This window comes from Bidens hawaiensis, unplaced genomic scaffold (assembly GCF_021521415.1).
Source record: "Bidens hawaiensis isolate Kalapana, Puna unplaced genomic scaffold, B.hawaiensis_p1.1 tig00001382_1, whole genome shotgun sequence".
NCBI lineage: Eukaryota > Viridiplantae > Streptophyta > Magnoliopsida > Asterales > Asteraceae > Bidens > Bidens hawaiensis.
The window spans coordinates 1,451,455-1,467,163 of NW_027491078.1; the positions used below are offsets into that span (position 1 = coordinate 1,451,455).

At 34.4% G+C, this 15,709-nt stretch overlaps 2 protein-coding genes across 2 annotated transcripts; one reads left to right on the forward strand and one right to left on the reverse strand.

Annotated features, from left to right (window-relative positions):
* Positions 1 to 1,814: 1,814 nt before the first annotated feature.
* Positions 1,815 to 4,710, forward strand: LOC143573249 (uncharacterized). Its single transcript, XM_077058182.1, has 5 exons — positions 1,815 to 2,144; positions 3,774 to 3,871; positions 4,050 to 4,147; positions 4,241 to 4,431; positions 4,523 to 4,710. Exons 1-5 carry the CDS (start codon positions 1,835 to 1,837, stop codon positions 4,573 to 4,575), a joined length of 750 nt encoding a protein of 249 aa, XP_076914297.1. The 5' UTR covers positions 1,815 to 1,834; the 3' UTR covers positions 4,576 to 4,710.
* Positions 4,711 to 6,666: 1,956 nt separating this feature from the next.
* LOC143573260 (transcription factor BIM2-like) lies at positions 6,667 to 9,925 on the reverse strand. The gene is made up of 7 exons (XM_077058190.1): positions 9,707 to 9,925; positions 8,874 to 8,958; positions 8,229 to 8,298; positions 8,038 to 8,133; positions 7,577 to 7,953; positions 6,829 to 6,958; positions 6,667 to 6,768 (listed from the first exon to the last, which is right to left on the reverse strand). Exons 1-7 carry the CDS (start codon positions 9,786 to 9,788, stop codon positions 6,667 to 6,669), a joined length of 942 nt encoding a protein of 313 aa, XP_076914305.1. The 5' UTR covers positions 9,789 to 9,925.
* Between the last annotated feature and the right edge of the window lie 5,784 nt (positions 9,926 to 15,709).

Sequence of the window (15,709 nt, forward strand, 5' to 3'; positions counted from 1 at the left end):
CACCATAGGGGTTTTATGACTAAAATGGATGTAGTGGATAGAACCCCTTCCAATCATTATCTCATTATTATTTTATTTTTTTATTTAAAATAATGCAAATAACATTTTATTAAATAAAATAAATAAATTTTGCGTTAATATTAAAAAACGACTAGAAATTACTCGTGTTCGTCATCTTCACCGTCTTCGTCTTCGCCGAGCTCGTCTTCACTTTCCTCGTCTCCTTCGTCATCCCCGCTTGATACGCTTTCACCTTCGCCTCGAATTAGCCGCACCGACCAAGCATGTTGGACCAAATCCGTCATAAGCGCATATGTATCTCACTTGAACGCATTTGATAAGCATTTTGTATCCTCTCCTCCATAGTTGCTTGAGGTTGTTCTTGTTGGACATTCCCCGGTATATAATATTGACATATTGATTTCCGGACATCTTCTATAATCATGTTATGCAATATGATACATGTATACATAGCATCTCTCATTTTTTTTCCAATGTTCATGCACGACACGAACTTTTCACGTAATGCCAACGTTAGTGAAGAACCCCAAAACACCTCTCATGTCCTTTCACGAAGACTCTTATACTTTCTTAAAATAGTTTCTCTTTTCAGTCATTGGGTCTCTAAACGTTTTGACAATAATAGAATATTCCGAATATATCCCATCTTCCAAATAGTATCTGTGTGAGTAGTAGTTATCGTTAGCTCAAAACGATGCGATTGGTGCTGTAGCGGAGATGTAATCCTCTACCACGGGCGACGCCTCCAAAACGTTTATGTCGTTGTTGGACCCGGGGTTGCCAAAGTAGGTCGACCAAACCCAAAGGTCGTACAGAGCAACCGCTTGAATGCTCACCGTTGGTACTTTCTGGTCACCACATGCATATTGACCTCGCCATGTAGTTGGACAGTTAGCCCACTTCCAATGCATACAATCTATACTCCCGATCATGTTGGGTAAACTATGTTCCTTTTCATGCACCGAGTAAATCTGTTGTAGGTCGTGCAAAGTGGGTCATCTATGATAACGTTAACCGCATAGTTGTATTATGCCTATATTTAAATTATTAAATAAACAAATTTAAATAAACGCAATATATTTTTTTTAAAAGTTCAATAAATACCTTGGCAAAAATACTCCAAGGTGTCTCGTATCGTCCCCCCCCCCCATTTTTAAGTACTCGTCGTTGGTGTCGGCGTGGTTCCGTAGGCAAACACGAGCAATGCTGACGTACACTTCTAGATACCGGTGAATCCTAACAGCCCTCGTGCGTCCCGTTTTAGCTTAAAGTAATCATACTCGCGCTCCAAATCTTGGACAATGCGTAAAAATAAATGTTTAGACATCCAGAAGCGACGTCTAAAAGTCTCCGGGTTCTTGTATCTCGGCGAGTCAATGAAGTAGTCTTCCATCAAACGATTGTTCGCGCCCTCTCGGTCTCGTTCAATGTCGGTCTTGTTCAATATTTGAGGTTTCAGTATCAATAAGGTGTCCAGTGGAAAACATGTTCTTGTATCTCGGTGAGTCAATGTCAATGTAATAGTCTAATACAGAAACCTCAAATAGTAGGTACCAACTGTACCGATACCCAATACCGTTTGTTAATTCCTACGTCAAACGTAACAAATTCAACGCTCTCTTTTAATCGTTCATTTATAATCCATAAAAGCGTCTTTAAATTTAAAGGACTAGAAACGTAACTCGAAATAAACTTTAACGGATCTGTAGTCAACTTACTTCACACTCCAACAACTGTCCGTTAACCGCCTCTAACTTTTACCGTTAAATTCCACATCTAAACAGTTACACACTCACACTCTAACCATTCATCAATGGATAGCTTGTGGCAGAAGGCAAAGTCACTAGCAGAAGAAGCCACACGCAGATCTCAAACCCTAGCCTCTTCTTCTCCGGTCCGAATCGCCGATATTGTTTCCGAAACCGCCAAGCGGTCCAAGGACATTGCCGCGAGAAAAGCGGATCAGTTGAAGAAGACTGTGGCGTTACTCTCACTCGCCGATCAGGTTTCTTCGGATGAGCAGCCGTTGGAATTGGAGCTTGAGAGGTTCGGTGTGACGGAGGAGTTAAGAGGATTTGTTAGAGGACTTACGTTATCCACGTTTCAGAGCTTTCCGTTTCCAGGTTGAATTGAATTCTCGCTTAATGTTAGTTTTTCGGCTGATTTGTAATTGTTTAGATGCGATTTGATTATGAATGTTGATATTATTGGAATGTGATTGAATTAGCTAATGTAGATCTGAACATTATTGAAATCTCACTTGTCGTATTGGATTCGTGTTGATGATGTTGTTAGTTGTTCGGCTAGTTTGAAAATGTTAAAATGCGTTTCGATTGTGAATGTTGAAGTACTGGAATGTGATTGAATTAGCTAACATAGATCTAAGATCTTATTGATTGATTGATTGGTGTTAGTTATTAGCTGATTTGTAGTTGTTAAGATGCGTTTTGATTATCAAGTTTGAAATTGAAATTGATTGTGAATATTGTTGAAGTATTGGAGTGTGATTGAATTAGCTAACGTCGATCTATTATCATCTAAAACGTGTTGGAAACCTAGAGTGTTGATTCTGAAGTTTGAAATTGAAATTGAAATTGATTGTGAACGGTGTTGAACGGTTGGAATGTGATTGAATTAGCTAACGTAAATATGAGACCGAGGACCTGTAGGAAACTTATATCAATTATTATTCTGAACTTCAAAGTTGAAATGGATTATGAATTGTTGAAATATAGTAAATCGTTGATTCTGAACATTGTTGAAGTATTGGAATGTGACAGAATTAGCTAATGTAGATCTGAGATCAGGACCTCTTGAAAAACTAAATAGTTGATTCTGAACTTTAAAATCGAAATGGATTATGAGCATTTTTTCGATTATTGGAATGCGATTGGATTAGGCTTAGCTAGCTTAAATATAAGATGAAGGACATTTTGAAGTTCAGATTTGCTTGCAAAAAAAAACTCTATTGATTTGCACGATAACGACATTACAGAATTTACTGTTTCCAGGTTGAAATCTCACTTGTTGTATTGGATTCTTGTTGATTGATGATGTTATATGTTCAGCTGATTTGAAATTGTTAAGATGCTTTTTGATTGTGGGTATTGAAGTTGTTGATTCTAAAGTTTGAAATTGAGATTGATGGCTAACTGTGTTGAAGTATTGGAATGTGATTGAATTAGCTAACATAGATCTGAGATTAAAGACCTGTTGAAAGCCTAGATTGTTGATTCCGAACTTTAAAATCGAAATCAATTATGAACGGTGCCACGGTGGTGAAATATATTAAATCTAAGGTCAAGGACCTATTGAAGACCTAAATTGTTGATTCTCAACTTTAAAATTAAAATGGATTATGAATATTGATGAAATATTGAAATGTGATTGAATTGGCTAACGTAGATCTAAGATCAAGGACCTATTGAAAACCTAAATAGTAGATTCTCAACTTCAAAATTAAATGGATTACGAAAATTGTTGAACTATTGGAATGTAGTCGAATAACAAAGAACTAAGGTGAAGGACCTGTAGTTTAAAATCGAAATGAATTATGAACATTGTTGAGACATTCGAATGTGATTGAATTAATTAACATAGATCTAAAGATCAAGGACATGTAGAAATCCTAGATAATATGTTGAAGTTCAGACTTGCTTGCAAAACGTTATTGATTTATGCATCTATTTATGGCTAACTCTATTGATTTGCACAATAAGACAACTAAATGTTTAGACTGTAATGACTTGTAGATGATTCAGCTTCTGATGTGGCTACTGTCTCCAATGTAAGGCAAGATCTTTCAGAATGGCAGCAGAAACATGCAAATCTTGTCCTCACAACTGTCAAGGTATCAATATTGTTCATGTATATGCAAGAAACATAATCAAATGAGAATCTTGTTAGACACAAATGACTGATGTACTTGTTAATCATTTATGAGAATTTTTATAAACGTGTGCACTATTAAGAGTCAAATGATGCAGATAATAATTTAATCAATGTTTATAATGATCTTAAATTGTCAGGAAGTATCAAAGTTGAGATACGAGTTATGCCCGAGACACATGAAAGATGGAAGATTCTGGAGGATATATTTTACACTTGTGAGCACTCATGTATCCCCGTATGTAACTACTTTATCTTAGAATGTAACACGGTTAGTAAAATAACATCTTGTATTATTAATATTAATTATTCTATATGTTTATATGTGTAGGTATGAGAGGAAGTTTGTTGAGGAGAGCAAGTTAAAACAGATAGCACAAACAAAAGATGAAAAAAATGATCAAACAACGGCTGCTGGACCAGAATCAGTGCGAGCAAATCTGAAGAGCAAGATGTCGACGTCTGAACAAGATTTAGATTCATTTCTTTTGGGAGATCTTGATGACAGCGATGGACATCCAGGTAACTTTTAAGGAAAAAAAATGTTGAATCGCTGTTTCGTAACTTTGTTGATAACTCCAATCGTGTTTACGTTCATCTTCCTCACTTTCAGATGATGGTGATAATCATGCTTTTGATGACGATGATGATGATTCAGTACTATAAAAACATATTGAAAACGGATGTATGCAGGAGAATATTGAGGTATGGTTTTACGTGTATGTATACTTGTACTTGCAGGAGATTGGAGATGAAAGCATTATATGTTCATTTGTAGTGTGGGATTGATGAGTTTTTTACTTTTTTTGTTTGTGCTTAAAAAAACCTTGTTAAGATGGATTTCGTATAGAAATATCAAGTCGAAATCTAAATTTTCTTCCTTGGGCTTATGATGAATGATGTAAAACTTTAGTTGTCCATCTTGACCAACTTCAATCTGTACATCAATATTATTTTTGTACTTTTGTATATTCTGTTGCTTTTTGGTGGTTTTCATTGAACAATACAAATCATTTCAGTGACTCTTAAAAAAAGTTGGAGAATAATCGACGTTTGTAAGATATAAAAAATATCAACGCGAACCCAACTGTTCGAACTGACTTTATTAAACTTTTTGAAATAGTAAAGATGGTTTCTCAGTTTCTATATCCAAGTTTCTAAGCACGCCTAACCGTTAAAAAGGTATAAAGTCGAAATGTTTGAATCTCAAAATGACCAACTTGGTTTTTAATGTTCTTAAAAGCCTTAACTGCAAGCTGACTACTTTAATTGTTTTCTTTGCCTATGAAAACAAGGTACAAAAAATAAGTATAGGGTACAAAAAATAAAAATATGTATATGGGATGAGAGAGGCTCGAACTCTCGACCTCAAGATAACTCAGCATGCTATGAGACCTACGCGCTAGCCAACTGCGCCACCACCCCTTCGGTGTTATAGTTGATGTTAGTCACCTAATATCCCGCTAGTTTAGAAATTTCAAAACTTTAGATATCTGACCAAAATTTTGGGATGAGCAAATGGTTTAAGTTTTTCGAAAATCCAACATCGGGAAATTCGTGATCGATACCGGTACCCATATTTACCAAATTTTTGCCTCCGATATGTTGGTGGTTTTGGAATTGCAACTTTCATTAATTCAGAGAGTCGTATGATAACTTTCAAATTAAAAGTTATTTCGGTAGTTCTCTAAAATACTTTAATCGGATAAAACTCAGATATTGAGACCAAAAATTGGTATGATTTCGTGAATAAGATGAACTACCGATCAATTGAATGGAGTGTCATTTTTATCTATTAGAGCAGTTAGTAGGGATGAGCTCGGTACCGTACCGGTACCGAAAATACCGATCCCGAAAATCGCCAAATCTTGGTACCGGTACCAAAATATTCGGTTCGGTATCGGTACGGTACCGGGACGGTACCGGTATTTAAGGTAAAATTCGGGAAATACCGGTACCGTACCGGTCCCGAAAATTCAAAACCTTGGTTCTGATTCGGTACCGTACCGATTTTTGCTCATCCCTAGCAGTTAGGGTTAACATAACTGTCTTGTGCAGTTATAATTTAAAATTTAATTTAGATAATATGCCTCCAAATTAAATACTTATGATTAACGTGTGACATGACATAATCATAAATTAATTTTTCTAATAAACTTCTAATGAAGCAATATTATAAACTAAAGCAAGTGTGCACTCCGCACATCCCAAACTTGCTCAATGTTTAGTATGATCACATTGATTAACCAATTAATCCAATCACACTAAAATACTAACATGATACCGGTACCATACCAAGCACTTTCAGTACCGGTCCCAATTTTTTTGGAAATTCGGATCAGTACCGGTTCGATAACTACCAATATTATTTACAAACCATTCTTCCATCAATCAGCAAACTATGAATACACCACCATTCCAAAAATGTGCCAATTCATATTTTAATAAATAATTCAGCTGACACCACAAAAACAACAATTGATTTCAACTTTTATATCATTTTCCATCTTCAACCACAATATAACAAAATCCCAGAACTTACAAAATCATCATCATCATAATCATGATAAGGATAAATTCATCAAAATCACACACACAAAACAAATGACAACAGTAATCCACCACTACCAACCAAGCAGACACCACCATGCAGCAACTCTTTCTAACACACGATCCCAGGTTGCCGGCAAACGACACATGTACAAATCTGATTGGTCTTACATGTATTTAAAACCTCGAATCTGCGCTTGTGTGTCGTCACGTCTTTAGTCTTTTTGAAGCTTGTTCTGAGTTCTCACCGTTGTTAAACTCTTGAAACCGACCCACTTCTTGATTACCCGAATGAGGATTCTCATGATCCTGAACACAAAATCAAATTAACTCATTTCAAGATTTGATTTTTAACACAAACATTTGTACCTTTGCAGTGGACATGCCAGATGCCAGTCCTCTATTTGCTCGTTTTCCAAGATCGACTTGTACGGATATGGTGGCCTGAGTTAAATCCACGCCCGAGCTCTGCAGTGCTTGCGTAAGCGAATTCAATAGCCTTAAAACATCAAATACGCGCGCACAAATATTATTCGCTTAGACTTCAAACAAAATAACAATCAAGATGTAAAAAATGAAAAAGTAGACAGATTTCCTTAAAATTCAGCAATTTACTCGCATTTTGTTCTTATTACAAAATCATGATGAAAACAATTCATGAACAGGAATTCAGTGTGTGATAATGGACTAACGGGTCAAAACTGATTGGGTTGACCATTGACCTGCAAACAATTTTTTGGCATCTTTTTTTACATATAAGAAAGGGTGAGGTTCATTGCAGGAACAAAAAGAAAAAACCTAAATCGTTTAATTATTTTTATGGTTCATATTTTTAATTTCATTTACTTTGTGTGTTATGTACATAAAAAACCAGTAAACTAATTTGTTAATGTGTTATTTTCTTAATTTTAAACATTTACCGACACATGTGTGGACTATGTGTAGATAAAATAATCTGAACACAATTTGCACAAGTGTAGGTTCTCTAAATAAACGAAATTTGCTTATATTTTTCACTATTTCAGGAGTGATAAATAAACTTGCACAAAATCGACCCGCTTCACAAGCAGATAAACTGAAATTAACACCTCCGCTACAAAACTTTTTTAGTACTCACCCTTGAGAATAAACACTCGAAATGCTAATCGTTCCACCTTCAACCGTCACCTCCTCTTGCTGACTAGGATCACCAGCAACAGGAAGATCAGACGACTGCATATTAACATTACAATGAAGGGCAGAATGGGAAAACGTCCCATCCGCTTGCTGAACCGGGACAGGAATGCTCGGTTGTACAGCAGGTTGTGAATCCATCAAATTACAGTTCACGTCTCCACTAGGGTCGGATCGAGCCGGATTTTGTGGGCCTGTGTTGATACCAGGGGCCATTGTGACATTTTCATCAAATCTAACTGGAAAAGACGGTGTCGGACCCGAATCCGGCTTTAGGGCAGATGGATGACCAAAACTCGGGACCCGCCAATGGCTGTTTCTCTACACACGGCATAATTAAACAACATTAACATAAATACAAATGCTCGCTTAGTTTCGGTGGATTAAATTGTTATATGCGATTACCCATGGCATTAATTTGGTGGGCTCTGCGCCCCAACCGGGGTACGATCCTTCATATTTTTGTACTCTTTCTTGTAAATATTGAACATATTCTATCACCTGCAAGAAGATACAGAAGTCAACTTAAATAGTCAACCTTCAAAAGTCAAAACAGTAAATCAAAATTTAATATCCGTTATGTTTAGTTGATTTACCTCAAGCAAAAATGAAGCGGTATCTCTCTTTTGATCACTATTGGGTATCAAATCCCTCAATATCTGAAACCTAATAAAGAAAAAAGAATGTTTGACAACTAATATTAATATAGGGCTGTAAACGAACCGAACGTTCGGCGAACTGCTCGTCTACGTTCGTGCGCTTAATAAATAAATAAACATGAACATGGAATTTCGTTCAATTAACTAAATGAGAACATAGACCATGTCCGTAAAATTGTGTGTGTGAACATTGAATAACATGTTTAATTACGTTCGTTAGTGTTCGTTAAAGGTTTTTTAACATTTTTAATGCCTTTTCTAATGTTGTCATATAGTTTTAAGCAAAATTATTAACTACAAAACAAAAAATATATGAGTATTATATGTGATTAATTTATATGTAAATTAACATATGAATGTAAAAAGGAATACCAACACAAACCGTTCATGAATGCAAACAAACAAACACAAATGAACACGTTTGTGTTCGTTAAAGGTTCACTCGTGTTCATTTGTGTTTGTTTGTTTGCATTCATGAACGGTTCACAAACAAGTTCATTTCCTTAATGAATTTCGATCGATACAGCCCTAAATCCAACCAAATTCATCAAATCAATCCAAAATTAAAATCAAAACAGATACCTTTCATTAATTTTGCTTCTTCTCCGCTGCTCCGTAACTGAATGCTTCGACCTAGTAGCATCATTTTTATCACTGCTCTTCACATCTACAGAACCCCCAATTCAATTCAATCAAAACCCACAACACAGATCACACAAATCCCCTCTTACAACAACAAAATCAAACCCAGATCACCAATTTCACAAAAACCAATCAATTTCAAGAAAAAAAAATCATCCCTTAAGAATTAGGATTTGTATAGTTCTTGGCACCGAATTCAATCAAAACCCACAACCCAAATTACACAAACTCACTCTCACAACAACAAAATTAAACCCCAAAACCAATTAATTTACAAACCCATATCACAAAGTTCACAAAAACCAATTAATTTTAAAAAAATCATACCTTTGGAATAACAAAAACCACAATTCAATCAAAACCCACAACCCAAATTACACAAATTCAGTCTAACAGCAACCAAATCAAACCCATATTCAAAACCCAGATCACCAATTTCACAAAAACCACTCAATTTCAAGAAAAAATCATACCTTTAGAATCAGGGTTTGTATCCTTCTTGGCACCAAATTCAATCAAAACCCACCTAAATTACCCAAATCCACTCTTACAACAACAAAATTCAAAACCCAGATGACCAATTTCACAAAATCCAATCAATTTCAAGAAAAAATCACACCTTTGGAATAATAATAACAAAAACACCCAATTCAATCAAAACCCACATCCCAAATTACACAAACCCACCCTCAAGCCAACAAAATCAAACCCATATACAAAACCCAGATCACCAATTTCACAAAAACCAATGAATTTCAAGAAAAAAATCGTACCTTTGGAATTAGGGTTTGTATCTTTCTTGGCGCCGCTGAATTCTTCGTAATCGTCGTCTTGATGGGTTTTGCTTGATTTCATTTTGGCTGCTGGTGATGACGAATTGGCGAAATTGGGTGGGATTTAATGGGAATTGATTGTAATTGTGAAGGTGGATTTGGATGTTGACGGAGACTTGCCGGCGGTGGCCACCGTGACGATTAAGAGTGTGTGTGTGTGTGTGTTCACGTGCTTCTCATGAGGGGTGGTGTTAACCTTTTTGGTCTTTTTTTTGATTGATGATTTTTTTTGTTTTTACTTTTTATTTTATTTTTTATTATTATTTATGTTTTGACAACAAATTTTAAACTGATAAATTAGTTTTGAGTAAACGGTGGTTTTCGTCCACGTGGTTTGTCTAAATATACGGTTTTAGTCTAATAGTTTCAAATTTGTGATTTTCGTCTGTGTGGTTTCATTTCACTTGCAATTAAACCCGAATTCACTAATCCCGTTAAGTCTGGTCGTTAAACCTATCAGCGCAGTGTGCCCGTCACATGAGTGGCAATTTTGTCCTTTTTCTTCTCAAATAAACCGCAATCCTAATTCGCAAACCCCCTCACGTGGGGGCTGGGGTGTATTTTTACATACCAGGGACGTTAATTAATCGTTATCGATAATCCATCGACTAGTCGCTGATTAATCGTTATTCAGTCAAAGACGATTAAAACTGAAATATTATATATAAAATTTAGTATATGCAGTATATTTGAAAATTACATATAGATTATAATCCGATTAATCTCGATTAATCACTACCCTCTACTCAAACACTACTTAAAAGTAATAGTAGTTGTGGTTACGTTTTTTGAATCAAAATTATTTAAATGAAATTTGTTTTAACAGCAAACTAACATATGTTTTTAAATACTTTTATAAACCATTTATGCTTGCGTTTTGCTGGATTTGAACTTTCGACCTCTAAAATAGAGGAGGGACATGCTAACACCGCACCATGTCCCGTGGGGATTTTAAATGATATTTACACAAATCATTGAGATTGAATAAATATATAAGATTAAAAAATTAAAGTCTGATTAATTGAGTTTGAGTAATTAAAATTAAACAAATATATATGAATTTTTTAATGTTTTTATTTATTGTTTGCGTTTTGGATGCTTCTATTAATTCCTAGTTGTATTTTATTTTTCCTGATTATTTGACATCTTCTAGAACTGTGTTTTTATGGGTAAAGTCTGTGAATATCCCGAACAGGCCTTTTATTTGGTAGGTAACATTGATGAAGCTACGGCGAAGGCTATCAACTTAGAAACGGGGAGCAATTTGAAGAAATGACCTTAAATCTTTGTGTACTGACCCCTAATCGAATTGTTTGGGATTCAGAAGTGAAAGAAATCATTTTATCTACTAATAGTGGACAAATTGGCGTATTACCAAATCACGCTCCTATTGCCACAGCAGTAGATATAGGTATTTTGAGAATACGCCTTAACGACCAATGGCTAACGATGGCTCTGATGGGCGGTTTTGCTAGAATAGGTAATAATGAAATCACTGTTTTAGTAAATGATGCAGAGAAAAGTAGTGACATCGATCCACAAGAAGCTCAGCAAACTCTTGAAATAGCGGAAGATGCTTTGAGAAAAGCTGAAGGAAAGAGACAAACAATTGAGGCAAATCTAGCTCTACGACGGGCTAGGACACGAGTAGAGGCTATCAACGCCATTTCATAACCAGTCGGTGTGTCCGAATAATCATCAATTTATACACCCTATATTTGGTTATTTTGTTTGACTTGATTCTGTCGATTAAATACAATCAAGCGAAATCATATTTTTATGATCACATTTTTATGCAACGAAAAAGAAATAGAATAGAAAAGATACAAAAAAAAATATTACTAAAATCAAATGGGTATAAAAACTTATTAGATACCATTGACCGCGGTATCTAATAAGTTCTACCTACTATTGGATTTGAACCAATGACTCCCGCCGTATGAAAGCAATACTCTAACCGCTGAGTTAAGTAGGTCATTTATCTTCACAAAGAAAACCAAAAGGGACTCCTCCCGTCGATGGATTATAAATATCATATTACTTAGAAGCAATACCGATCAATATGATTTTGGATCATGGAATAGTCATCTTGACAAGAAATTATCTACATAATAAAATATGTATTACAAGCACTAAGGGCTGTAGCTCAGTTGGTAGAGCACCTCGTTTACACGCGCGCCGATGTTTTTCAGGGGAGTGCATCATGCAATCAAAAAAATTGATCTTATTGATAAATCGATGTCTTACTCGATAACTTTGAGGGAAGAAGAGAACAATAGCCTGACAAGGGTTCGGTCCGATTTAGGTGCCTAGTTAGGTGCCAAACAGACCCCACCGTTGATTTGATATATTGATAAGGTGAATACCTAGTCTATTCAATGCTAGGCTGAGTATCAGGGCCTCAAAAAAACCTCTTTTCGTCCTATGAACTTTAAGGTGTATGAAGTTTTCATATTTGATTTTTAAGTAGAGCGATAGAGACTTCATTTCACTTAAGTGAATCTAGGCCAGAGGCAAACCTACGTCAAGATAACCCCCCTTGAAAAACTTTGGTAGTGTTCCTGAATCTGAATCTGAATCAACATAATGACTCAGAGCACATGGAGCCATCTTCTTATTTTTCTGTCAAAAATAAAAATGGCGGACTAGCTGATATTTCTATCAGTTAATGAAAGAGCCCAATGCACAAAAAATGCATGTTGGGTCTTTGAAACAGTTCATATCATTTTGATAATAATAAGTTTGATCTGTTTTACCGAGAAGGTCTACGGTTCGAGTCCGTATAGCCCTAGAGCCCTATACAATTCAAACAATTCAAAAAAAACGAATAAATATTCGAATACAAAAAAAAACGAATAAACAATTCAAGACTATTTCGTGGATGGGCTTAGTTTAGAAGTTAAACGAGTCAACTTGATTAAACTCATTTATTTTATCGAGCTAAAGTATGGGACTTGTGCCAACTCATTTGTTTTAGAAATCTCAAATTTTGAAATGAAGCGAATGAGCCAACTAACAAGCTAGCATTGGCTCATGCTCGGCTCATATACAAACTTAGATGATTTCAATCAAGTTTTTCTCAAGTGAATCTCAAGCCGCGAGCTTTTTTAAAAAGTCGTAGATGATTTAAGTATTCTAATAAATTTTTGTTACGATTGGCAATGATTGCAAAAATTGTTTTGGATTATACAAAGATATTATATATTGATAATTTAATAAACTAGTAAATTGTTTTAAGATGTTGGTGAAGTAATGTTATTAATTTGGTTTTCGTGAAATTTAAAACATCATGGAAAAAAGTTAACTTCACTGGATGAGATAACTTTTAACAATATGATCATATTAACAACTTTTAATTATGAGTTATGAAGTTCTAAATTATGTTGGCACATAAAATTTTCAGAATAATTTGTTTTTTTCTAGTTTTTTTAATCACACGAAACTACAGTCAGAAATCAAAAAACCTTTTGTACAAAAATTCGATACTACACACGTGATGTGAGTGGTACATTTAAGCGGAAATTTGATCGAATGTCAAACTTTGAATATGAAGATCCAATTGCTATCCAGGTAAGTTTAAAAAAAAACATATTTTGTCTATATATATATATATATATATATATATAGGGGAGATTTCAAATGAGAACCCCTTTGAGTTTTAAGAACTCGAAAGAACTCAGTGTAACGATATTTTTTTTCGAATTTTTTTTACACATGCGTAAGATATGTAGGTTACATACACGTAAAAAAATCACATAATTTTTTACGTACCGAGTCGACTTTTTACACATGTGTAACAAACGTAAAAGTTAATGTAACCACTTACATCTTTATTCACTCTCCTACTTTGACTTTTTTGTCAGATTTAATCTCAACCACATATTCCAATCCATTTCATTAAGTATGTGGCATAGATTGAAGTTCTTAAGTTCTTACAACTTAACATGGTTCTCAAAAAAATCCCTCCCCTATATATATATATATATATATTGCTACGTGTATATTATTATTATTATTATATGACTATTATTGTTAAATCATATGTATACTTCTTATGCCTTAAAGCAGATTAAGATATTTAGTTGGTAATAAATCATAAGATATTGGTCGACTTATTTATCTATATATCAAACAATATATACATATTAGATCATTCAGTTGAACAAAGATTCGTTCACACAACCGTTTTAATTAAATATTTTTGAACCGTCTTCATCTGGGTTGACCGATTATTGAATCAGGCCGGTTGTGTCGGTGGTTCTTTGTCCAACTTGTTGATCGATATGAGTATGTTGTTAAAAATATAAATCAAAAGCTGATCAATATTATCTTGTAATGTCTTACTAACTATTAAGTAAATATCTTTATTTACTTTTCCTACAATATTCTTTGAAAATTTAGTCAAAGGTCAAACTTTGAACATGAAGACACATTTCTATCAAGAATATCAACGGTTGAAGAATCTATATTTTGTCACATTCATAATTATACAACTATATATATACACACACAAATTTAATATGTGACCTTCACCTTTAATACTCAAATCAAAAAGCAAGAGATAGGTGAAGACTCTAAAAACTACCAAAGGTTTAATGGCTGAGCTACACATAACTTTTAATGATCAAAAACATACTATGGCTGAGATCGTCGTTGATGGTCAGATTCTGTATGATTGTGTAGTGTGTCTTTGTGATGTAGCACCTAAGGACAGTGGGTCCAAAAGGCTCACTTGTTGTCACCATGGAGTCCAGTTCCATGATGGGTGCATTGAGTCATGGTTAAAGGACCATCCAACATGTCCTTTGTGTCGAAGTCATGTTTCGAGGCCAGTTGGTCTCCGGCTAATGGGCTACTTGTTTAAGGTCAGGGATGATATGGTATCCTTTTGCAACAATGCTCTAGAAAATGTAGCTAGCTCCATTGCAAATTGCGACGAAACATGAACATGTTTATTCATATGTTATAGTTATTATATTCATTCAATGTAAATATATCAAGCAATATTAATTCTTCTTATTCTTTTTTTTTTGTGTTGAATTCATTATGTTTTTTAGGGGGGTTTAGTAAACTCGTTTCTTAGATACTCATATAAAATATAAAGCCATTTCCTAACCAGACCATTTATTGAACCATAATCTTATTGGGTTACTTGTTGAACCAGACTCAAGAACCTTTTAACGTCATAAATTTTTCTTGAAAGATGGATTGTATTTTATTTTCTTTTTAACAGTATATCAATCAAACATGAATAAAGACTTAATTGGTTAAATCTTGAATTTGAAAATTACCATAATTAAAGTTAAACCAAGCAATTGAATCAAATCAAATCAAACAAGAGTCTCGTGTGAAGAAGGAATCAATCACTCATGAATAAAGACTTGATTGGTTAAATCTTGAATTTGAAAATTACCATAGTGAAAGTTAAACCAAGCAAATCAAATTAAACAACAAGAGTCTCACATGAATTGTAGGAATCGGTTATTTACATGTTTTAAGATCAGCGTTGAAGTAATTTGAGTTCAAGGGTCTAGCAAACCACTTTGCCCATTTGTTTGAGTTCCGGTGGTTTGAAACATTTGCGTCCTTTTGTTATGGGCTGATAATCAAGAGTTATGCTTGTTTTAGATTGTTTTTCTTACTAGTTCTTTTCATTTTTTTTATGAAGATAATTCATACGAGTCTGCTAGCTTTTGAATCAAAGTTTAAATAATAATCTATCTCATCTACATAATCTAAACGGGGTAGTCATGTTAATTAACATATTTAAAGTTAAATTTGGTTATGAAAAACAACTGAATAAACGTTTTTAACATGCATAGAATTCTTAAAGAGAATAAAGGTACTATTTCAAAACATGAATATTGCCAAACTTTGATTGAAAGCATATATGATATACCATAATACAAAAGGCATTGTTTATGGTTCAAATCTCATCTCCTT

Coding starts and splice junctions, on each gene's coding strand:
- LOC143573249 (XM_077058182.1), top strand. CDS start 1,835: ATGGATAGCTTGTGGCAGAAGGCAAAGTCACTAGCAGAAGAAGCCACA. Junction 2,145..3,773: donor TCAGAGCTTTCCGTTTCCAG/GTTGAATTGAAT, acceptor AATGACTTGTAG/ATGATTCAGCTTCTGATGTG. Junction 4,148..4,240: donor GTGAGCACTCATGTATCCCC/GTATGTAACTAC, acceptor TTATATGTGTAG/GTATGAGAGGAAGTTTGTTG.
- LOC143573260 (XM_077058190.1), bottom strand. CDS start 9,788: ATGAAATCAAGCAAAACCCATCAAGACGACGATTACGAAGAATTCAGC. Junction 8,134..8,228: donor CCGCTTCATTTTTGCTTGAG/GTAAATCAACTA, acceptor ATCTTCTTGCAG/GTGATAGAATATGTTCAATA. Junction 6,959..7,576: donor TCGAGTGTTTATTCTCAAGG/GTGAGTACTAAA, acceptor TGATGTTTTAAG/GCTATTGAATTCGCTTACGC.